The sequence below is a fragment of the Felis catus genome, chromosome D3, assembly GCF_018350175.1.
Source record: "Felis catus isolate Fca126 chromosome D3, F.catus_Fca126_mat1.0, whole genome shotgun sequence".
Taxonomy (NCBI): domain Eukaryota; kingdom Metazoa; phylum Chordata; class Mammalia; order Carnivora; family Felidae; genus Felis; species Felis catus.
In genome coordinates, this window is record NC_058379.1 from 67,030,187 (window position 1) to 67,053,717 (window position 23,531).

The following is a 23,531-nucleotide window of genomic DNA, read 5'->3' on the forward strand; positions in this document are numbered from 1 at the left end:
GTATCGATGGGCACAGGTTGCTTCCATTATTTGGCTATTGTAAATAAAGCTGCAATAAACCTAGGACTGCGCATATCCCTTCAAATTAGTGTTTTTGTGTTCTTTACGTATATACCCAGTAACGTGATTACTGGATCACAGGTCTATTTTTAATTTTCAAGGGAACTCCATTCTGTGTTCTACAGTGGCTGCACCAGTTTGCTAACAATTTCAACCTTTAAATAATGGTAAAAGTGTAAAATTTATTTTCAGATGTATCTATAAGAATTTGAAGACATTGTCGTTAAAATGTCTTGATCAGGAAGTATAGACATTTCAAGCACTAAATCTGCTTATGGAAGTTCTCTCAAGCTTTTCATTAAACTTTTGAAAATTTTTTTTAAGTTTTATAGAAGTTTAATATTTCACAGTTTCCATAACACTTTACTATTCCATTTTTTCTCATAATTATAAGAAAAAAGTAATGAGCTTGTTTTTTGTTTGTTTGTTTTTTACCAAGGCCCATAATAAGTGTTCTAAATCCCCTCCAAATTATCAACATGCCACAGAAGTTTTATCATTTTCTTTGTGTGCTGTGACCTGAAAAAGGCTAGGAAGCACCCACCTAGAGAATCTCTTATACCCGCACAGGCACAGTAGGAGATATGTACAAGAGCGTTTCTTTCTTTTTCTTAATGTGTATTTTTATTTTTGAGAGAGAGAGACAGAGCATGAGTGGAGGAGGGGCAGAGATGGAGGGAGACAGAATCCGAAGCAGGCTCAGGCTCAGGCTAAGGCTCAGGCTCTGAGCTGTCAGCACAAAGCCCGATGAGGGGCTCGAATTCATAAACTGCGAGATCATGACCTGAGCCAAAGTCGAACACTTAACTGACTGAGCCACCCAGGCACCCCATGTACAAGTGTGTTGTAATAAGCACTGTTTGTAATAATGAAATCCTGAAAACAACTTATCTCCATCAAGAAGAGAGTGGATATATACATTGTGCTATATTCCTGAAAAAGAATGCTATGTGTATAGTATAAGAAGAAAAATGAGTAAGCCAGAGTTACATATAATAAATGGACAAATTTCAAAAACTATGAAATGAAAAAATCAAGGTGGGAAAAGTTATATATCCTTTCCACAAATTTTCCCAAATTTGAAACAATGGTATATATTTATGGATATACACATATGTGATAGAAGTTCAGAAACAAACATGTGAATGATGAATACCAAAACCAGGACAGTTGGGGCCTCTGAGAAAGGAATGGGATCTGTGGGGGCATTCTGGGAGATTGTACTGTATTTATAAAGTTTTTTTGTTAAAAAAAAAAAGGCACGAGAGCTTGGTTGCTCGGTTGGTTAAGTGTCCGACTCCTGATTTCAGTTCAGGTCATGATCTCATAGTTTGAGAGATCAAGCCCCACCTTGGGCTCTGTGCTAACAGCTCAGAGCCTACTTGGGATTCTCTCTCTCCCTTTCTCTCTGCCCCTCTACCCACTCAAAAATAAGTAAATAAAAATTTAAAAAAAAAAAAAAAAAAAAAAAGGACCTGAAGCAAATACGGCACAGTGTAAAGATATGACAGACCCGGAAGGTGGATATACCAATCTACTTTTCTCTATATTTGTGTGCTTGAAACATTTCATACCAAAAAAAATGGATCCTAAATCTGATCATTCTTTACAAATTCCCTGTTCCTGAATGACCCACGGTAGCCTCCCGTCTCATTTCCTTGCTTTCTGTCTTGTTCCACGATTATTCTCCACATGCTAGCCAGAATGATATTTTATAAATATATATCTGATCTACCATCTCCCTATGCAAAACCTTTCAGTGGGTTTAATCACTCTAAAAATAAAAATTCAACTCCATACCGCAGTCCACAGGCCCTTGCTTTATCTCCGACATTTAGCTCTTAAGATCTTATTCTTCCTCCACTATCATTATTTATCCCCTCAAACGGTTTTATTTTTCTTTTGGAACTTCTCGCTACCTCAAATTATATTAATTCATGGTTTATGGATATAGTTATTCCTAGAGTCCTCAGCTTCCACTAGAATATAAGTTTCACGAAAGTGGGGACCTTGCTCTCTGCCATATCCTTGGTGCTGAGAATATTTTTGACTCGTTAAGTATGACATGTTTTTTGGATGAACAAATAAATGAGAGATTTCTTTTTCATTCAAAAAGGAGAGGAATGACACTTTAGTGTTTTGTTTTGTTTTGTTTTGTTTTGTTTTGTTTTGTTTTGTTTTGTTTAAAGGTGTAATCTAGGGTGCCTGGGTGGCTCAGTTGGTTAAGCATCAGACTTCAGCTCAGGACATGATCTCACGGTTCGTGGGTTCAATCCCCACGTCAGGCTCTGTGCTGACAGCTCAGAGCCTGGAGCCTGCTTCAGATTCTGTGTCTCCTTCTTTCTTTGCGCCTCCCTCACTCATGCTCTGTCTCTCAAAAATAAATAAATGTTGGGGCGCCTGGGTGGCGCAGTCGGTTAAGCGTCCGACTTCAGCCAGGTCACGATCTCGCGGTCCGTGAGTTTGAGCCCCGCATCAGGCTCTGGGCTGATGGCTCGGAGCCTGGAGCCTGTTTCCGATTCTGTGTCTCCCTCTCTCTCTGCCCCTCCCCCGTTCATGCTCTGTCTCTCTCTGTCCCAAGAAGTAAATAAACGTTGAAAAAAAAAATTAAAAATAAATAAATAAATAAATGTTAAAAAAAATTTTTTTTAAAGATATAATCAAACACATAGAAGGGAAAAATTACAGAGGACTCTGTCAACAATAACAATAGCTAAGGCTCAGTAAGCACGCATTATGTACCGGGCATTTCCAAGCACGAGGACCACATACTTTTGGGGTGCGCATCGGCCTCCCTCCCTTCTCGTAGGCCCTGAGAACCCATCTGTGACATGAAATCTTCCTCCCTAGTCACAGCTAATTGGATCTGGATCAAACGCTGGGTGAGAAAAGCTCATCTGTTAGCCAGGAGGAAGCAATCAGATTCTTTTTCTTGAAAATTTGTGCTGAGAGACGCACAGGCTAAAGAAGTTTGAAGACGAGTCACGTTAATGGCAGGACAGTTTTGAATGATGGGAACAGCTGCTGAGGTCCCTGAAGCTGCACTGGTATCTGCCCTTTCTGGACTTGTTGGTCAATATTTTCTTGGCTTAAAGACATAGTTACCCCTCTGTCCTTCCCATGAAATCCAGTCCCTTCATTTTTAAAATGAATGTGGGTAAGCCTCTTTGTTTTGTTGATGACTCATCCTAAAAACAGAAAAGTAAACAACCTCTTGATCAAAGAAACTTGACTAAGACAGTCTTTCCCAGGCATGGTCTCATTTAATTCTTACAATACTATGAGAGGGTATTACTATCCCCATCTTACAGATGAGGAGACAGCACTTGGGCAGGTCCAATACTGTTGCCAGTATCACAGAGCAGGAAAGGTTGCCATTCTGGACTCTGGCTCTGGAGAGGAGCGCTGAGCCGCTACCTGTGGCTGCAGGAAGGGCAGAGGGAGGGGCTGTTGTGGAGCTGAAGTTAGGAAAACAGAGCAAACATTTTAATACTGTTGGGGGTAAATTAGAAAATGAGCCTGATCTCCGTGATGGGGCAAAACCCAGATTTCATTCTGTTTTTGGATAAGATCCAGAAAAAGTTTTATTCTTGCATTTCAACAATCTTTGGCAGAGGGAGATTTCTATCGACACGGAGTGTCTGTATGATTAAAACGTTTTCTCTTCCCATTGACGGAGTTGACAGTTTTGAAAGAATGGCAGGATTTTTTTTAGCAACGTAAAATGTGGAGTTTTAACGACATATATTCAGAGGTGACTTATAGTTGACTGTCACAGCGTTTGCAGTTAGGCAGGTATATTTCTGGTCATTCTTGAAAACTCCCCCTCATTCTTGCACGTCTAGAGAAGTGCCGTGGAGGGCGGTTTGACACAAGTGAAGTTGTGAGTACAGAAATCCAAGTGTTCATTTGGGGGAGAGGCTAGGGGAGAGAAATCGGTAGGGATTGATGGATTAAGGTATGATTTGAAGAGAGTAAACAATAAATCAAAGTTTATGATTGAAAAACATTCAGAATTCACTTTATATAACATCCTTGCTGTGTGAGAGAGAGGAATAACTTGTTTTCTCCAACTGAAGTTGGACTGTGTTTTGAATACTTTATTTTTTTAATGTTTACTTATTTTTGAGAGCGGGGGAGGGGGCAGAGAGAGAGGGAGACACAGAATCCAAAGCAGGCTCCAGACTTTGAGCTGTCGGCACAGAGCCCTACGAGGGGCTCGAACTCATGACCCATGAGATCATGACCTGAGCCAAAGGCGGAAGCTTAACCAACTGAGCCACCCAGGCGCCCCATGTTTTGAATACTTGAGAAAATAATATGCCCTGTGAAGCAAGTGGTAAAGCTTGAGCTCTGTCTCATATACATCAAATGACAAAATGTGTGCATCAGACACAATTTTGTTACTTTGGTAAGTATTTAAACTGTTAAAAAAATTTTTTTAAATGTTTTATTTATTTTTGAGACAGAGAGAGACAGAGCATGAGCAGGGGGGGCGGGCAGAGAGAGAGAGAGAGACATAGACCGAAGCAGGCTCCAGGCTCTGAGCGGTCAGCACAGAGCCCGACCCGGGGCTCGAACCCATGGACTGTGAGATCATGACCTGAGCCGAGATCAGACGCTTCACCGACTGAGCCACCCAGGCACCCCAGTATTTAAACTGTTTAAAACACAAGCATAAGAAATATTAATGTGATGTATAAAAGGAGGGAAAATAAGTTTTTCTTGTTTCCCCCAATATTTTATTTTTAAAAGAGAAAGAGAGAGGGGATAGAGGATCCGAAACTGGCTCCACACTGACAGCAGAGAGCCCGTTGTGGGGCTTGAACTCACAAACCGTGAGATCGTGACCTGAGCTGAAGTCCGATGCTTCACCTACTAAGCCACCCAGCCGCCCCGAAAATAAGTTTTTCTAAGAAAAAGAAGAATTTTTCTTTTTCTCTGTAGGTATTAACAGGTTAGGAAGCTAATTGACACCTTAAAAAACTTGGTTCTGAGAGCCTGGAACCGACCATTCGCCCACCTCACACCGTCACAGTCCCTGGAGTTACCGTTGCACCAGAAAGGAAGAGGACGCTGGGCCACACTCACTTCCCGCTGAGTTGTCTAACGGTGTGTCGGTCAAAGTCCTACATGATGCTGAAGGCCACAACATGAGAGACAAACACTGTTGAGGTGTATTGTGGGAAACTCAGAGGCAGAGGACAATGGGAACTGCCAGATGTCCAATATCACAGTCCCCTACGGAGATGACAAATGGCATAGCTGGAGGCATACACCCGGGATAGCAAGATTGTTCTGATCTTGCCTGACACTCCCAAAAGTGTGCCCATGTTAAAGAATGGAAAAGAAAACCAGGCCCAAGGGTCAGCAGTGGAAGAGGTTCATGTGGCCCCAAGAGGAGGAGGGCATGGGATGGGACATGGAAACATCTTCCAGAAGTGAAGATAAAATGACCTGTTGAACAGAGGGGATGGGGGAAATAGCTGGAGGGGATTAAGGGTACACTTACCTTGATGAGCACTGAGTAATGTGTAGGACTGTTGAGTCACTACATTGTACGCCTGAAAATAACAGAACACTCTATGTTAACTATACGGGAATAAAACTTTTTAAAAAAGAAAAAAAATTATCTGTTGAACAGAATTTTGCTCTTATTTTTTTCTTTTAATTTATCTGGGTTGGGGAGGGAAGGTGTGCATGCCTATGTGTACATCCTAGGTTCTACTCTAGGGATGAGTTTACTCCCCAGGGGACATTTGGCATTTGGAAAGGCGTGGAGACATTTTTCGTTGTCACAATTTTGGGAAACGCTACTGGTGACTAGTGGAGAGAGGCCAGGGGTGCTACTAAACATCCTAGTCTGCACAGGTCAGTCCCCCACAACAATGATCTTTCCCCAAATGTCAATAGGGGCAAGTTTGAGAAATGCCGCTCTAGCGCAACAAATCTAGCTAGCAGAGAACTTCAGTGAGAAAAGTTGAGTTCTTTCCTTTTTTTCTTTTAAGTAAATTCTATGCCCAACGTGGGGCTTGAATTCACATCCCTAAGATCAAGAGTTGCATGTTCTACCAGCTGAGCCAGCCAAGGCGCCCCTGAGTTCCTTACTCAAAGGGAAAACTTAGATGTTTGCTTTTTCTTTTTAAGTGGTGGGTTTTTTTTTTTTTTTTAAGATGTTTATTTTTTGAGAGAGGAAGGCAGAGAGAGAGAGGAGAGAGAGAAAAGCCCAAGCAGGCTCTGCTCTGTCAGCGTAGAGCCTGATGCGGGGCTCGATCTCACAAACCATGAGACTGTTACCTGAGCTGAAACCAAGAGTTGACACTTAACTGGCTGAGCCACCCAGGCTCCCCTAAAGTGGTGGCTTTAATGAAAACTAATTTTAAGACATGGTGAGATGAGACTGGGGAGGGACGTACATGTCAAGATGAAGAGTTTGGATGATCTGGGACACCACTCTGGGCATAACTCTGTGGTCATGTGATGTCCAAAGACCTCATCTGAGAATCTCCCCTCTCAGTCCTTACAGTCCCTGCCCCATTATTCTTCATCTACACTACTTCCATAGCCTCCCTTCTGACCTCTCAGCTCTTGGCGGTCATCTTTTCAATGTCACCTTAAATTTCTGAAGAGTATTTTCACTGCATATAGAATTCTAAGTTCATGGTATTTTTTTTTCCTTTCAGCACTTTAGAGACGTATTTCTCTAGTCATCTAGATTCCCAGGTTGTTTCCATGTCTTGGCTATTGGAAATAATGCTGCAATGAACTTGAGGGTACAGATATCTCTTCAAGAGGGTGACTGCATTTCTTTTGGATATGTATCCAGAAGTGCAATTGCAAGATCAAATGGTAGGTCTGTTTTTAACTTTTAAAGGAATCTCCAGGCTGTTTTCCATAGTGGCTGTGCCATTTTATACTGCTACCAGCAGGGCACAAGGGTTCCCTCTTCATATCCTTGCCAACATTTGTTATCTCCTGGCTTTTTAATAATAGTCATTCTTACAGTCAGGTGTAAGGTGATATCTCATTGTGCTTACGATTTGCATTTCCCTGATGATTAGAGATGTCGAGCATGTTTTCATGTACTCGTTGTTCCTTTGTAGCTCTTCCATTTTTTAAATCGGATTGTTTGGGTTTCTTTTGCTGTTGAGTTGTGTAAGTTTCTTGTATATTTTGGAGACAGACCCCTTATCAGAAAGATGGTTTGCAAATATTTTCTTCTGTTCCATAGGTTGTCTTTTCATTTTGTTGATAGTTTCTTTTGTTGTGAAGCAGCTTTTTAGTTTGATGTAGGCCCACTTGTTGATTTTTGTTTTTGTTGCTTGTGCTTTAGTGTCATATCCAAAAAAAATCATTGTCAAGATGGATATTAAGGAGCTTTTTCTTACATTTTCTTCTAGGAGTTCTATGGTCTCAGGTCTTATGTTTAAGCTTTTAATCCATTTCAAGTTAATTTTTGTAAGTGCTGTAAGATAGGGGTCCAGTCTCATTCTTGTGCATGTGACTATCTAATTTTCCCAACAACTTTTATTGAAGAGACTATCCTTCCCCCCTAGAGCATTCTCAGCTCACTTGTCAAATATTAGTTGATCAAAATGAATTTCTTAATGTGACTCTTGGTTAGAAACGTTTGAAAGCCAGCAGTCATGTGAAGGAGATTCTTTAGAAAAAATTATGTTAAATTTGGAAATAAGGCAAAACAGAGTATTATGACCGTTCAATGTCACACTAGAACAATGTTTAAGAGGTTCAACCTCTCTCCAGTAGGACTTTCTGTGATGATGGAAATGTTCTATCCGCGTGCTGCCCAATATATTAGCCTCTAGCTGCATGTGACAACTAATCACTGGAAATGTGGCTAGTGTGACTGAGGGATTGAATTGATAACCTTATTTAATTTTAATTAAAATTTAAATGTCAATGGCCAAAACTAGAGGAATGTTATCTGTGTCTCTTAGAAAAAATTCCAAAGGCTGTGGTTGTATTGCCCTGTAGAACATTAACCAGTTTTGTATCTCACCTAGCAATCTTATGCTAACTTTGTTTTCTTTAAGTGCCTGCAAATACCTGGTACCTCAAAATGCTCTTTAAACCGCCTCTACCATTTAACTGGCTCCCTCAAGGACTTAAGGGGAATCTTTGACATGTGTCCATTCATATTAAAGAGTTACGTTTTTAATTTTATGAAAATCACATCAAAACAATGTAATAAGAGCAGCATGAAAGGTATGTAAAGAAATCAGGAACAATTTTCTCTCTGCCTAAACTCTGCTTGGGGTAACTGTAGTGATAGAAAAAGCTCCACTGAATTGTCCTAGAAGGTGACTTCTGAGCTGAGTCTTAGGAGGCAATATAGGGTTTTATTGGGCAAATGAGGTGGGAGTGATCCTCCAAGTAAAAGAAAACGTTCAGTACTTTATAAATCATATATGCTGGACGGTGGGGTGGGGTATGCCTGGGTTGGGGTGGGAATGACAAGTGAGCCTGGACAGGGAGGGTGGCAGCATGGTGTAGTGGAAAGGCACACTGCTTTAGTCAGGAGACCTAGTTTTGCATCCTAACGTTATCTTGTTGGATAACTTAGAATTGGCTAATTTGGCTCTTTGAGCTCATTTCCACAACTGTAAATTGGGAGTAGTAATAAGTTCTCCATGGGGTGTTAGGATTAAATTAGATAGCCACGTAAATCACATAGTGCGTTGTCTGGTACTACAGATGTTTAGTAAATTATAGCTAGTGTTTCTAAGGAGAGTGGTCAACAGTTTCAAATGGTGCTAAATTTAAATAAGATAGAGTGTAAAATAATCTATAATTGGCTTTCCTAATTAGAAAGTTATTGAAGACTCTAGTAAGGACAACTTCAAAGGGGTAGAGGCAGAATGTGTTGACAAATGAATGGGAGGTAACAAAGTGAAGAGGGTTGCCAGTCCTTTCAAAGCTTGAAGTGGGGGTGCCTGGGTGGCTCAGTCGGTTGAGCGACCGACTTTGGCTCAGGTCATGATGTCACAGCTCATGAGTTCGAGCCCCACGTCAGCTCAGAGCCTGGAGCTGCTTTGGATACTGTGTCTCCCTCTCTCTCTCCCCCTCCTCAGCTCATGCTCTGTCTCTCTCTGTCTCAAAAATAAATAAACATTAAAAAAGCATGAAGTAGATGGGAGAGAGGTGATTCACTTCAACAATCATAAGATTAGAAGGTGTGTGTGTGTGTGTGTGTGTGTGTGTGTGTGTGTGTGTGTGTTTTAGATTGAGGAAATTTGAATATTTTTGTATCCTATGGGCAGAGGATGGAAAAAGAAACCCGAAGATAATGAAGAAGGGATGGTTTAGAATAGGATTAACAGGAAGGGAGACAGAAGGGAAAGATATCGAAGACACAAAGTAGATAACACAAAGAAGAAAATGAAGCAGAGGAAAATGTCAAGTCCATGTTTGTCCACTTCGACTGAGCTTAGGTCTGGTGTGGAGGGAGTTGGGGGAGGAGGGAAAGGTTGATGCACACTCTGCATCCCAGAAAGCCTCTGACAGCCAAAGTCCACAGCAGATTCTTCCAGTCTAAAAGGACCACTTGGAGGCATCTCAAAGTAAAGCAGGAAGCTCCTTCCAAACCTTTACCTTAAAAGGGAGGGAGAAGGAAGCCTGGAAAAGATGGATGTTAAAGTGTAGTCTTGGGAACGCAAACATTGGGTCACAAAGAACTCAACAATTGCCGAAATCAAGGACAAGTACTCTGGTACACAAACCTGGTAACTTGCATTTTAGAGACAGAATTAAGCCAGCTGAAACAATTTCAAGCCCCGCCCCAAGTCCTGTCAATCATCCCCTCTCCATTTCTTGATTGGTCAGTGCGGTGCAAACGCTCTGGCTTAAACTGGCTTATTTTAGCATTGATTGGCATGAGAAAGAATCCAATGGTGCCCAGTGATTGGCTGACCTGTCTAGGCTCCGGCCAATCCTGAAAGGGGCGGGCTGGTTAAGCGTCAGGTTCCCCCAAGCAGCTTTCCTTGGAAGTACTGGTCAGCCCAGTGACTGGCCCTTTTCTCCTTTCCGGCCCTAATACAGTAGCCGATGGAGCTTTCTTACCAGACCCTCAAATTCACGCACCAGGCACGGGAAGCGGTAAGGAAAGCATATACAAAAAAGAAAAAAAAGGAACCGTACCAGGAACTCCTCTCCCCTGTTGCTTCAGGCCGATTCGCGTGTCTCTGGTTGCTATGGCGACAGAGTCCCCAGCCGCGTGGCGCAAGCGCAGTGAGGGACGGTAGGCCCCACTGGTCAACTCCCGGGGCTGGGCTTGAGGTGGTGATGGGGATAGGATGGATCCGGGACCGGGGCGGGTTTGGGAGTGACTACGGGTTTGATGAAAGGGGCCGCAGTTTGTGATTGAGGAAACGGTTTGGTATTTATTAAACAGGCTGCCTTGATGGGTGAGCGGGTTTGGGGGAGTGGTCAAAATGAAGAGTGTTGAAAAGCAGGACAGCTCTGACCTGCGAGCTGGGACACCGGGTTCTGGTCCTGACTGGCCACTTACCGAGGCCGAGGGATCTTAGGTATTTAGTTCCCCCCTCGGGCTTGAGTTACCTTATTTGAAAGTAAAGTAAATGGACTATAATCCTTTTCACACGAAGATTACATGAACTTTACAATACGTACGTGGTTTCTGTTGTATCATCTGCTAAAAGGCCAGCAGTGCTTTCCACAACAACGCACATGAATTGAGGACATAATGCCAGGCACTGGGGAGAAAACAATGCTTTGGTGGGGAGAGAGGATAAATAAAATTAAGTTCAAAAAAAATACTGATGGGGGTGCCTGCGTGGCTCAGTGGGTTAAGCGTGGGACTCTTGATCTCAGCTCACGTCATGATCTCACTGTTGGTGAGATCTAGCCCTGCTTAAGGCTCTGCACTCTTAGCGCCTGGGATTCTCTCTCTCTTCCTCTCTCTCTGCTCCCCCCCCCCCCCCCCCCCCCCCCGCTCCCCACGGCTAGCTCTCTCTCAAAATAAATAAACTTAAAAAAAAAAAAAAAAAACCTTATACCTGGGCCCCACCTCTAGAGATTCTGATTTACTGATGTGGGATGGATTCTGTGCATCGACATTTTTTTTTTTTTAAGCCCAACAGGTGATTACAGTGTGTAGCCAAGGTTATGAATCTCTGCCCTAGTGTGTCCCACTTTTTAAAAATACTAACAATGCAAAAGATGATGTAACCCTCTGTTTGGCCTCACATTCGCCTCTACCTACCAACCTCCATTCCATTCCAGCTTCTGGAAAAGATTGGTGACGCTTGTGTTGCTACTGCCTCACGTCTGGATTGTGCTCAAGCCCATTTCAATCCAGCCCAAACTACCCACATCAGAGCCTTTTGTGTTGTCTTTTAATAAAGCGGATTCCTGGATCTCACCAAGATTTACTGAATCAGAAATAGTTTGGGATAGGGTCTTGAAAAGTGCCTTATAAACACACACCCAGGTTTAAAAACCACTGCCCTCCGATTAAGCTTCCCACTTCTGCTCAGGTCCCAGCCTCGCACAGGGCTCTGTGGTGACAGCTCGGAGATTTGGAGCCTGCCTGGGATTCTGTGTCTCTCTCTCTGCCTCTCCCCTGCTTGTGCTCTGTCTCTCGGTCTCTCAAAAATAAATAACCATTAAAAATAAATAAAACCCATTGCCCTAAATAGTCTCATACATTTTCATGATTTCCAATACCATCTATATGCCCACAACCCCCTACTACCCAAACTGACTCTAGACTGGATTACTTTGCTGGGCCCCAAGCCCACATAGTGTCCTAGAAGATGGAAATACAGAGAGGACAATGAATCAACAGATTACTTGACAAATCTTGTGTCATGTGTCTGCATCTTAATTTGTTCAATATCTGACTTTTTGCCTTCTCTTCTAAAACCTGTACCTTCGTCTACTTGGGAATGTGAAACCAACATCCACCCAATTGCTCAAATCAGAATTCTCGGAGTATCCTTAGCTCCTTCCTCCTAGTCCCTCCCTTCTGTCCTCTACGTAAGGAAGACAGCAGCAAACCTTTTGTTCCACTTCTACAATAGGTCTTTAATCATCCCTCTCTCCACAGCTGAGATCCTGACCCAACCACCATGATTTTTTACCCGAACCACTGCAACAACCTCCTAACTATTCTTCCCATTGGTTTTTGCCTCCCTCTAGTCCATTCTTCATCCAGTGATCTTCCTAAAATCGTGTCACTCCCTGGCTGGGGTCCTTTTACTGGCTTTTCATTACCCTTGGGATAAAACCCCCGAACTTTGACATAACCTACGGAGTACTGCAATGATGTGGCCCAACTTCCACATCCAGCCTCTTCCTCACCACTTTCCACTTTGCCTCCCACAGCTCCTTTGATCTGTGGCACGTTCTCTTTGATCTGACATGTCTCTGAACTCCATATACTCTGCACCATACAAGTTAGTATTTAATTGTGATTAATTTGTTCCTATCTGTTTCCTGCATGTAACAAGGCCTCTCCAACAGAATTCATGCAACCTGAAGGCACACCCAGTTTTATTTTTTCGTTTTATTCCCCAGGTGGTGCTGAGAGACATATTTAGGTATGCCCATTGGTGTCTCGATTTTGCAGGGGGTGCAAGTGCAAGGAGTTGTGACTAGTTGTGTCTGCAGAAGGAATAAGGTGGAGGTGGGTGCGGCAATCTGGTGAACTAGATATAAAAAGGACTGTGTGTCCACAAGGAATTTTGATCATCTACATCATCTACTATATTAGGACTTCCAGAATACATGCTTTTTATTTGGCTGATTTTTATTGTTGTTTCAAATATATATATGTATGTATACATATGTATATATATATGTATGTATACATATATATATATATATATATGTGTGTGTGTGTGTGTGTGTGTGTATACATATATATGTTGCTCTGAGGTCTTCGATTTCTCCAAGAAGAAATCCTCTACACTTTCCTACAGGAATGAAGGCAAAATAAGCATGATTGCCACCGTTGTAGGAGTTAAGCAGGGAAAGGCAGCTATGTGGAAGGTGGGGGTTTCTCCTCACTTGATTACTTATTACTTATACTTAATTACTCCTTCCGAAATTACATAATTGGGTACTGGAGCACCTGGGTGGTTCAGTCAACTAAGTGTCCAACTCTTCTTGATCTCGGCTCAGGCCTTGATCTCAGGGTTGTGAGTTCAAGTCCTGCTTTGGGCTCTGCGCTGGGCATGAAGCCTACTTTAAAAAAATATATGTAATTGAATACTTAATTACTCTTTCCTTCCCAAAGTTTATCCGGCTGTGTTTCTCCTCAGGGTAAATGTCCAATCTTTAGCCAGGGGAGGGGAGGGATTGTCACCTGACTGGGGTGAGGGAGGGAATCTCTTATACTGTGTTCAGCCTGCTACTCATTACTTCTGTCCTTAGAGGTGCCTGGTGACTCCAGAAGTAGCCAGTGCCATGAGTTCCTGTAATTGTCTAGGCCTCTGTCATACTTATGTGCTTCTTGTTCACTACTTTCCCTACAGGTGTTGGTTTTCTTTGATTTTGGTTGTCTTTGCTTTTGTCTTTTTTTGCTCTTTTTTAAAAATGTTTATTTGTTTATTTGATGGCGGGGGAGGGCAGAGAGAGAGAGGAGAGGGAGAATCCCAATCAGGCTCCATGCTGTCAGCACAGAGCCCAACATGGGGCTTGATCTCATGAACCGTGAGATCATGGTCTGAGGCAAAATCTAGTTGGATGCTCAACCGACTGAGTCACCCAGGCGCCCCTCTTTGCTCTCTTAAGTCAGCAGGCATTTATCTATTTGCTTTCCATATGTCAAATTTTTTTATTTTTTATTTTTTAAATAAATTTATTGTCAAATTGGCTTCCATACAACACCCAGTGCTCATCCCAACAAGTGCCCTCCTCAATGCCCATCACCCACTTTCCCTCTCCCCCACCCCTATCAACCCTCAGTTTGTTCTCTGTATTTAAGAGTCTCTTATGGTTTGCCTCCCTCCTCTCTGTTTGTAACTTTTTTTTCCCCTTCCCTTCCCCCATGGTCTTCTGTTAAGTTTCTCAAGAACCACCAATGAGTGAAAACATATGGCATCTGTCTTTCTCTGACTTATTTCATTTAGTGTAATACCCTCCTGTTCCATCCACGTTGCTGCAAATGGCAGGATTTCATTCTTTCTCATTGCCAAGTAGTATTCCATTGTATATATAAAACACATCTTCTTTATCCATTCATCCATTGATGGACATTTAGGCTCTTTCCATAATTTGGCTATTGTTGAAAGCGCTGCTATAAACATTGGGGTACATGTGCCCCTATGCATCAGCACTCCTGTATCCATATGTCAATTTTGTGGTCATAACTGCTTGTTGTCACTCTTCTAGGGTCTTTGTCCTTTTCTTTTTCACTTATTTCTGCTCTAGTCTTTATTATTTCCCTCCTTCTACTGGCTTTTCGGACTTTGTTCTTCCAGATCCTTTAGATGTAAGGTTAGGTTGTTTATTTGAGATTGTGAGATTTTTCTTGCTTTTGAGGTAGGCCTGTATTGTTATAAACTTCACTCTTAGGACAGCTTTTGCTGCATCTCGCGGATTTTGGACCATTGTGTTTTCATTTTCATTTGTCCCCATGTCTTTTTTTGATTTCTTCTTTGGTTTCTTGGTTGACCCATTCATTGTTTAGTAACATGTTATTTAGCCTCCGTGTATTTGTATTCTTTGCAGATTTTTTCTTGTGATTGATATCTAGTTCCATAGTCTTATAGCTGGAAAAGATGCATGATGTGATTTCAATGTTTTTTAATTTACTGAGATTTGTGGCCTACCATGTGATCTATCCTGGAGAATGTTCCATGTGCACTTGAAAAGAATGTGTATTCCGCTGTTTTGGGATGGAATGTTCTGTATTTATCAGGTCTACCTGGTCTAATGTGTGGTTCAGAGCCACTGTTTTCTTGTTCATTTTCTCTCTGGATGATCAATCCATTGATTTAAGTGGGGTGTTAAAGTCCTCTATTATTACTGTATTACTGTCAATTTCTTCCTTTATGTCTGTTAATAGTTGCTTTATGTATCTGGGTGCTCCCATAGTGGGTGGAGTCTTTGTTCTTGACGGATCATTGTGTTTTTATTCCTTTATCATAGTTTTAATGTGGTTTTGGGAGGAATAAAAGATAAATGGTCTCTAGAGCATTTTTTATTTTACAGATATTTATTGAATACCTACTGAGTACAATGAATCACAGTAGTTGCTTTTGCAGGGGTTCAGAGGAGTGAATATATAAAATCAACTAATGTATGATTCATATCTAAAAGAGAACTTAGGGGTGTCTGGGTGGCACAGTTGGTTAAACGTTGGACTCTTGATCTCAGCTTAAGTCATGATCTCACAGTTTGTGAGTCTGAGCCCCACATCAGGCTCTGCACTGATGGTAGAGCTTGCTTGGGATTCTGTCTCTCCTTCTCTCTGCCCCTCCCCTCCTCATGCATTCTCTCTCTCTCTCTCTCTCTCTCTCTCTCTCAAAATAAATAATAAAAATACACTTTAAAAATTTTTAAAAATAAAGAAAAGATAACTTAATTTTTTTGTTGGTTTCAAGTTAGGCGTTTGTCATACATATACTTATGTATTCAAATTTGGTTTTAAATATGGTTATTTCTTTGGAAATGGTAGGAGCTGATGGCTGAGCATAAGAGAGTTAGACATTTTTGAATTCATATCCTGGTTTTTACTTAACACTGAGGTAAATACTTAGTAAACACTTAGCGCCCAACATGTATCAAACATGGTACTGAGATATCCATAAATGGGAGTATTGACTGTTGATTACCCTTAGAACATGACTCTTCTCTTGGTTTTCATGATACTACTACTTGGTTTTCAGTCTCCTAGTGTTCTACTTTCCTTCTTGGCTTCCTCGATGAGCTTCTCTTTCTCTGCCCCTTAAAGTCTTGTGCTTTAGGATCTGAACTTGCCTTTCTTGGTCAGCCTGCTTCTCAGACTTGATGCCTCCTTGATGCAGTAAGCAGACATCACCACACCTCCTTTTTCCCTGGAAATCATAATTGAATTCTTCCTTGTTGACCCCTTTCTCCCACCCCGGGAGACAATAAGCTCTTTAAGGGCAAGGACTCTGGCAAGTTTCTTTCCTGACAAGCACACTGGTCATGCTTTTTCAGCGCTTCTCAGTCCTTAACATGCACACTAAACACTGAGATGTTTTGAAAATGCTGCTTCGATCCGGTAGTTCTGGGGTGGGGTGTATGTCGTGAGCTCTCGTGTAATACTCTTACTGCTGGTGATCTTTGGGTAGCAAAGATCTGGGAATGGAGAATATGCTCCGATTCCATTTTAAACGTAGTGTTTAATTGAAATAAGACTGTTTCCAATCTGTATGCCCCTGCCACTTTCTTCTTTCCGACTTGAATTTAAAATCCTCTAAAATGTGCTAAGGGCAAGGCACCTCCAAGGAGCAATTGCTTCAGTGTTTTTAATTTGACCACACGTTCAAAACAAATAAACAGTAATTGGTATCAGTGCACAAGAATGCTTTTGGAAAGCCATAATTGATCCACACATTCATGTGTGACACAAAATAATCCTGAAGCAAAGTTAATTTTATTTATTCTCATGTGTCATCATATGTACTTTTCAAAAGTTGTGACTTTGCGTCTGTGAGCCTTTATATTAAAAATATCTACTCTAAGTGTTAGCTAATTAATGAGGTGGTTGACTAGGTTTGCAAATGAGTGTTGTTAAATGCCTTAGCTTTTATTAATTGCATGGGCCCCTAAAAAAAAAGAAGAGTAATTGAAAATTTAATTACATCAATGTTTTTCTTCAAAGAACTGAGGCGTATTAAACTTTAAATGTTTAAACATTTAAGCATCTATTGAAATACCAATAGCTATAAACAATGTGCAGTTCTAAATACTAATTAAACAAACCCTAAATCACCATAAAGCTAAGCTGAATTTTAAGTAACTTTTATGTTTTAAGTGCTCTTCTCTGCTCTTACATAAGGAAGATTAACCACTTCACTGCTGACCACTGCTGCAGCCTTGTGGGTATCCTGTAAAATGTGGTGGCTGCCGTGGGACCACGTTCTTTCTGAACTTGGACCAAGAAAGGGAGACTAATCAGACAACCTGGAACACTTTGCTGATGTCAGATGGCTACTCTTGGACACCTGTTTTTGTGTTTTATTTCTTTTTTTAACCACTAAAAGAGAACATGAGAGTATACAGATGTGAATTTATATATTTGATGTCTTGGGTTAAAAACACCCTTTCCTTTGGAAAAAATAACGTTTATCAGGTTTTATTTTTAAATGTAAAAAGTATATATCTCACCACCCAGATAAAGCTTGTAGGCATTAAAACAATTGATATAGCCTTCTGCTTTCCACTGTGATAGCCTTCCTGCTGTACAAAGCTAGAAAACTGGCCTGCAGTTTATTTGTATTAGAGATGAATAATCTGTTTTCAGACAGTGAACAATGTGCTCATGAGTAAAGGCCTTCCGCTTGAAAGAAGTAACTGGGTTCTGGCCCACACGGGAGTATCTACCCAGAGCACAGATGAGACAGAAAGGAGTTTGGGGAGAAAGGGGAGCAGAGAGGAGGGTCTATGCAAACAAATTGCTCCATATTTCTGAGTTTGGGGCTGAATACTAAGCTGTGCATCCATCGAGTAAAAATGTACAAAGCTGGGGGGGGGGGGAACCAATTACCATGGAACAATAAACTGAACACCTACCTACTGGTGCTCATGGACCCTCCTTATAGCATTGAAAGTCATCTTAATGTCGACCAGCCTGAGTGGAGAAATGTTGTGGACCAGCAGAGCACTTAGCTGAGATTCCGGGATTCTGTGCTAAACCAGCCCTGGAGCAAGGCTACTTTAGATATATCTTTCCTAACAAAGCTTAAACACAAGACTTGATAAGATCAGACTTACCTGTAAGTAACTGAACTATCTGCCAAAATAAAACTCAACACACTTAAAAGAAGACAATAAAATCCAGATATTCGCAAAGACTGACTATTCAATAAAAAAACTACTAGCAGTCATAAGAAACAGAAAAATATAATAAAACCAGGACAAGCATCAGTTAACAGAAATGGGTTTAGAAATAGTAGAGAAGACAGCATTAGCAGACAAGGACTTTGGGGACCTCAGGAAAACATACAGAGGAAAAAAACAGAAGATACAAAAAGAATAAAACACAACTTACAGAGTTGAAAAGGACGGTAATTTTAATCTAAAGACTCACTGGAAACTGTCTAAACCACAGCACATAGAAAAAGTCTGAAGAAAAAAATGGACAAAGCCTCAGTGACCTGAAGGACAATGTCAAGTAGTCTAACGTATGTGCAGTTCATAGCCCAGATTGGAGATGAAGACGAGGAAAAAATATGAAGAAACCATGGCCCAAATTTCCCCACAAACCCAAGAAACTCAAAAACTTGCAGGCAGGATACACATTTGTTGACTGTGGCAACGCCATCTGCTACATCATAAGCTGCCCTCGGAGACACCCATGTGGCAAGGAACTGAAGGAAGCTTCCAGCCACTAGCCGACAAGAAACTGAAGCTCAGAGTACTACAACTCATAAGGGACTGAATTCTGCCAACAGCCATAGGGGCAGAAGGAACACATTTGGGTGACAGAAATGTTCTAAGTCTGGGTTGGAGTTTTGATTACAGATGTGCACACATTCATGGGACTGGACACTTGAGATGGATGCATTGAACTATATTTAAAGGATACCTTAATAAAGTTGCTTTCAAAAATGGTATAAAAACGCAGGGGTGCCCAGTGGCTCAGTTAGTTGAGCATCTGACTCTTGACTTCAGCTTAGGTCATGATTCCAGAGTTGTGGGATCAAGCCCCACGTCAGGCTCTGCACTGAGTATGGATCCTGTTAAAGATTATCTCTCTCTCTCTCTCTCTCTCTCTCCCTTTACTCCCTCCCCGACTCGCACTCTCTCTGTCTATCTCGCTCTCAAAAAAATACATAAATAAAGGGGTTCCTGGTTAGTTAAGTGGCCAACTTTAGCTCAGGTCATGATCTCACAGTTTGTGAGTTTGAGCCCCACGTCAGGCTCTGTGCTGGGAGCCTGGAGCCTGCTTTGGATTCTGTGTCTCCCTGTCTCTCTGCTCCTCCCCTGCTTTCGCTCTGTCTCTGTCTCTCAAAACTGAATCAACGTTACAAAATTTTTTTAAAAATTAAAAATGGTATAAAAATTCAAACAGTATTTAACCGAAAGGTATATAATGAAAAGTAAATGCCTTCTTCCCTACTCTCTACCCCCCTGCCCACTTCTGGTTTCTCACCCTGTAAGAAACTATCGTCTATAGTTTCTTATATATCTATTTAGAAATATATTTACATGTCATACTGCATATATATTTATATCTTTTTCTTTTCACAGAAGAGATTATTTTTTTCATTCTGTATTTCCCCCTTACTTTATTACATATCTTGGAAGTCTTTCCACAAATATTTATGGAGAACCTGAATGAGATACGTTAAGTTCTGGGGATATAGTGGTGAAAAAAAGACACTCCTCTACCTTCATGGTGATTATATTTTAGTAGGAAAGGCAGCTAACAGGTAAACATAGGACCCCCAGGAAAGGAATTGCTGAAACATAGACTAGCCATACTTCCAACTTCTGTAGGTAATGCCAGACAACTTCCCACAGTGGTTATATCAGTTTATATTGCCCTTGCAGTGCATGAGAATTCCCATTGGTCCACACCATTATCAATATGTGGTATTACCAATTTTTTTCCTTTATTTTATGTTTCCTTGATTACAAATGAGGTCAAGTACCTTTTGTTTATTAGCTATTTGGAGATGTCAATTTGCAAGGCACCTATTTTTCTTGTCCATTTTTCTATTGGGTTACTTTGTCTTTTTAATTGATTCTTTTGGGGAATTCACTATGTATTTGTATATTAATTCTTTCAAATGTTGATATTTTCAACATACCAAAATGTTCTCTTTTATGAACACAAATTCATATTTTAATAAAAAGTCACTTTATTTATTTATTAAGTTTACTTATTTCTTTTGAGAAAGAGAGAGAGAGAGTGCTAGCAGGTTAGAGGCAGAGAGAAAAGGAGAGAGAGAGAATTCCAAGCAGGCTCCGCACTGTCAGGGTAGAGCCCAACACAGGGCTGGAACTCACGAACCGCGAGATCATGGCTTGAGCCGAAACCAAGAGCCGGTAGCTTAACCGACTGAGCTACCCAGGCGCTCCATAAAAATCACTTTATTAATCTTTTCTTCTACAGTTAAGGTTTTTTTTTTGTACCCTTAGAAAATCTTTTCCCTATTCCAAAATCATGAAAATATTCTTTTATATTATCTTCTAAAAATCATATTGTGCTCACATTTAGATCTGTAATCCATGTGAAACTGATTTGTGCACACACACACACACACACACAGACACACGTCTGTGTGTAAGGAAGGAGGTAGGACATACAATTTTTCCAAAAGCATTTACTTAAAAGATGTCCTTTCCAACACTGTTCTTCATCCATGTATATGCAAAATTGTTTCTGGGCCCTCAAGTCTGTTCCACTGGTCTAGTTGTCTATTTCCTGTGCTAATACCACACTGTCTTAATACCTATAGTTGCATAATCTCCATATCTATTAAATTCTTCTACTGTTTTTTTTTAAGTTAAATGGTTACTATTATTGACAAGACATATTTATATATTTTAGAATCAACTGTCAAACTCCACAAAGATTGGTGGACTTTGATTGGGATGGAATTGAATCTGAAGATAAACGTGAGGAGAATTGACAATTTAAAAATAATGAGCCTTCTGGTCAATGCCTATCTTTTTTCTGACAACTTTCGTAATTTTTTGTCAGGAGCAATGTAGGGTTTTCTGCATATTTGGTCCATCTTTTGTTAGATACGCTTTTAGTTTCTTGATACTATTGTAAGTGGTCACTGCAAATGGTTTCTTGTTTTTTTAAACTTCATTTTATGTTTATTATTGGTATGTAGAAACGTAATTGATTTTTGTATGTTGATTTTATTTGAGCAGCATCGCTAAATTCATTCATTCATTTTAAGAATTGTTTGTGGATGGGGCGCCTGGGTGGCGCAGTCGGTTAAGCGTCCGACTTCAGCCAGGTCACGATCTCGTGGTCCGTGAGTTCGAGCCCCGCGTCGGGCTCTGGGCTGATGGCTCAGAGCCTGGAGCCTGTTTCCGATTCTGTGTCTCCCTCTCTCTCTGCCCCTCCCCCGTTCATGCTCTGTCTCTCTCTGTCCCAAAAATAAATAAATGTTGAAAAAAAATTAATAAAAAAAGAATTGTTTGTGGATTCTTTTGACTTCTTTATCTACACAATCATATTATCCATGAATAAAGACAGAATTAATTCTTTTCAAATTCTTACGCCATTTGGTTTTCTTGCCTAAACTTCCTGGTTTAGAACTCTATTATAATGTTGACTAGAAGTGGGGATAGGAGGCATTATTGTACCTGAGGGGGGAGACACTAGCAATCCAGGAACATCTTAATCCAATTTCGGGGACTGAGATTTTTCTGAGCCACATAGACAATGGGAAACTGAGCTTGGGCAGCTTAACTTCTCCTTTCTCCTTAGCCCTGAGTCCTAGGACTGAGCCCTCCTTCATATTTTTTACCAGCATCCCCTATTATGCTGTGTCCTAGATTCCAACTTTTGCACCTATAGCACCTTGAGGTTGTCAAACATACTACTCGGCATCCTAGTATCTTAGAGGCAGGCAAATATACTTGGGAAAAAGTGGCTTAAATGTCTTGGTTATGTCTGTGGATTAATGAATACACGTACATACGCAGGTAGATCTACAGGGCAATAAAATCCTATAAGTGAAGTTGTTATGTCCAAGAGTTTTTATATGTGTATATTTGGCATAGGTGCATCTGTAGACTAAAGTTCTTGTGGAACTCATTGAAAACCATCCAAATGAGAGCATTTTTTAACCATCCCCTTTGAGCTTGCTGTAGCAAAGGAGTCGGGTACCGTCACTTGCACGTATCTGGCAGAGAATCAGAGGCAGGCAAGGGAGTGGGAAAGCTTTGCAGTGAAAAAAAGCAAGTCTTCAGGTATTTTCTGATTGGAGGTTGTTGACTTGGGGAAAGCTGGAGGCAGGCTACCCAGAAGCAGGGTACCTTATGTACCTGATTTGGACAGCATATTTGGCTTTCTCTGCTCTGTCCTGATTTGGAAGCTGGGGGCAAAAATTGTGAGGCTGTCAGTTGTTGACCGATTCCTGACCGTTCTGGGCCAATTGCTACAAGAGGCTGTGATTTAGTTTCCTGGACTGCTTGCCGTGGAGGCTGTGGTTCGGTGTTCTGGGTTGGTTGCTGCAGAGGTTGTGGTTTGGCTTCCTGAGCTTATGTGGGTCTGACCATTACCCATTTATATATTCAGTCTCTCATTCGTAAAGTGATGTTGCTGTACCAAAGAATGTATGCTTTCAGCATTTTGCCTATTAACTCCAATAAACGTTGTATCAATTTACACGTCTACTAGTAATGGATGATAATTTGTTCTAACACAGCAGGCTGTTCTTTTGAACTTGACTCATCTAATAGGTAAAATTTTGTATCACATTATGTTTTTCATTTGCATTTTTGTAAGATTGAGCATCTTTTCATAAAATTAAGAGTCATTTGTGTTTCCTTTCCAGTGAACCATCGTTTCCTATGTTTTGCTCATTTTTATAGCAAATTGTGGTCTTTTTTTCCCGCTGATTTGTGAGAGCTTATTATATATAAAGGAGGTTGGCCTTTGAATGTTTAAAAAAAAAATGTAAATCTTTCCCAGATTGCTGTCTTTTGACCTTGTTTTTGATTTCTAAAATTTTTATGTAGTTAAATTTATCAGTCTTTTTAATTAATGGTTTCTGGGTTTGTGTCCAAGAAAGCCTTATTTACTCTGAGATTAAAAAAAATAATCCCATGCCAAGTAGTTTTATGTATGTATGTATGAACAATCTGAGAATACTACTTATTAATTAAAACAATGTCTTATTGTTTACAGAGGGGCTACTTGACAAAACTCTAATTGATCTTAAAATCCTCAGTAAAGGGGCACCTGGGTGGCTCAGTCGGTTGAGCGTCTGGCTTCGGCTCAAGTCATGATGTCACAGTTTGTGGGTTCGAGCCCCGCATCAGGCTCTGTGCTGACAGCTCAGAGCCTGGAGCCTGCTTCGAATTCTGTGTCTCCCTCTCTCTCTGCTCCTCCCCCATTCATGCTCTCTCTCCGTCAAAAATAAATAAAAACATTAAAAAAAAATTTTTTTTTTTTTTTTAAATCCTCAGTAAACCTGAGGCTTCACGTCTTGGGAATTCTGGAGTATTCTCCAGGCGGGGAGGCAGTGACTGTGGCACATAGATTCTCAGGTGCAACATTTGCAAACTACAGGAGGGAGCCTCCCGAAGTTTCCGCAAAGCAA

General features: G+C 40.9%; 1 protein-coding gene and 1 pseudogene across 8 annotated transcripts in view; both read left to right on the forward strand.

The window, feature by feature from the left end:
• The first annotated feature begins 3,071 nt into the window (after positions 1-3,071).
• LOC109493021 lies at positions 3,072-5,936 on the forward strand (annotated as a pseudogene).
• Positions 5,937-10,027: 4,091 nt separating this feature from the next.
• The window catches only part of KATNAL2 (katanin catalytic subunit A1 like 2), a 68,137-nt gene continuing 54,633 nt past the window's right edge, over positions 10,028-23,531 (forward strand). For 6 of the 8 annotated variants that reach the window (XM_045042217.1, XM_045042219.1, XM_045042220.1 and 3 more), the window contains exon 1: positions 10,028-10,176. In XM_045042217.1, coding sequence (XP_044898152.1) covers positions 10,126-10,176 — 51 coding nt within the window. In that variant the 5' untranslated portion in view covers positions 10,028-10,125. The remainder of the gene's footprint in view (positions 10,177-23,531) is intronic. The other 2 variants (XM_045042222.1, XM_045042218.1) reach the window with 2 other exon arrangements.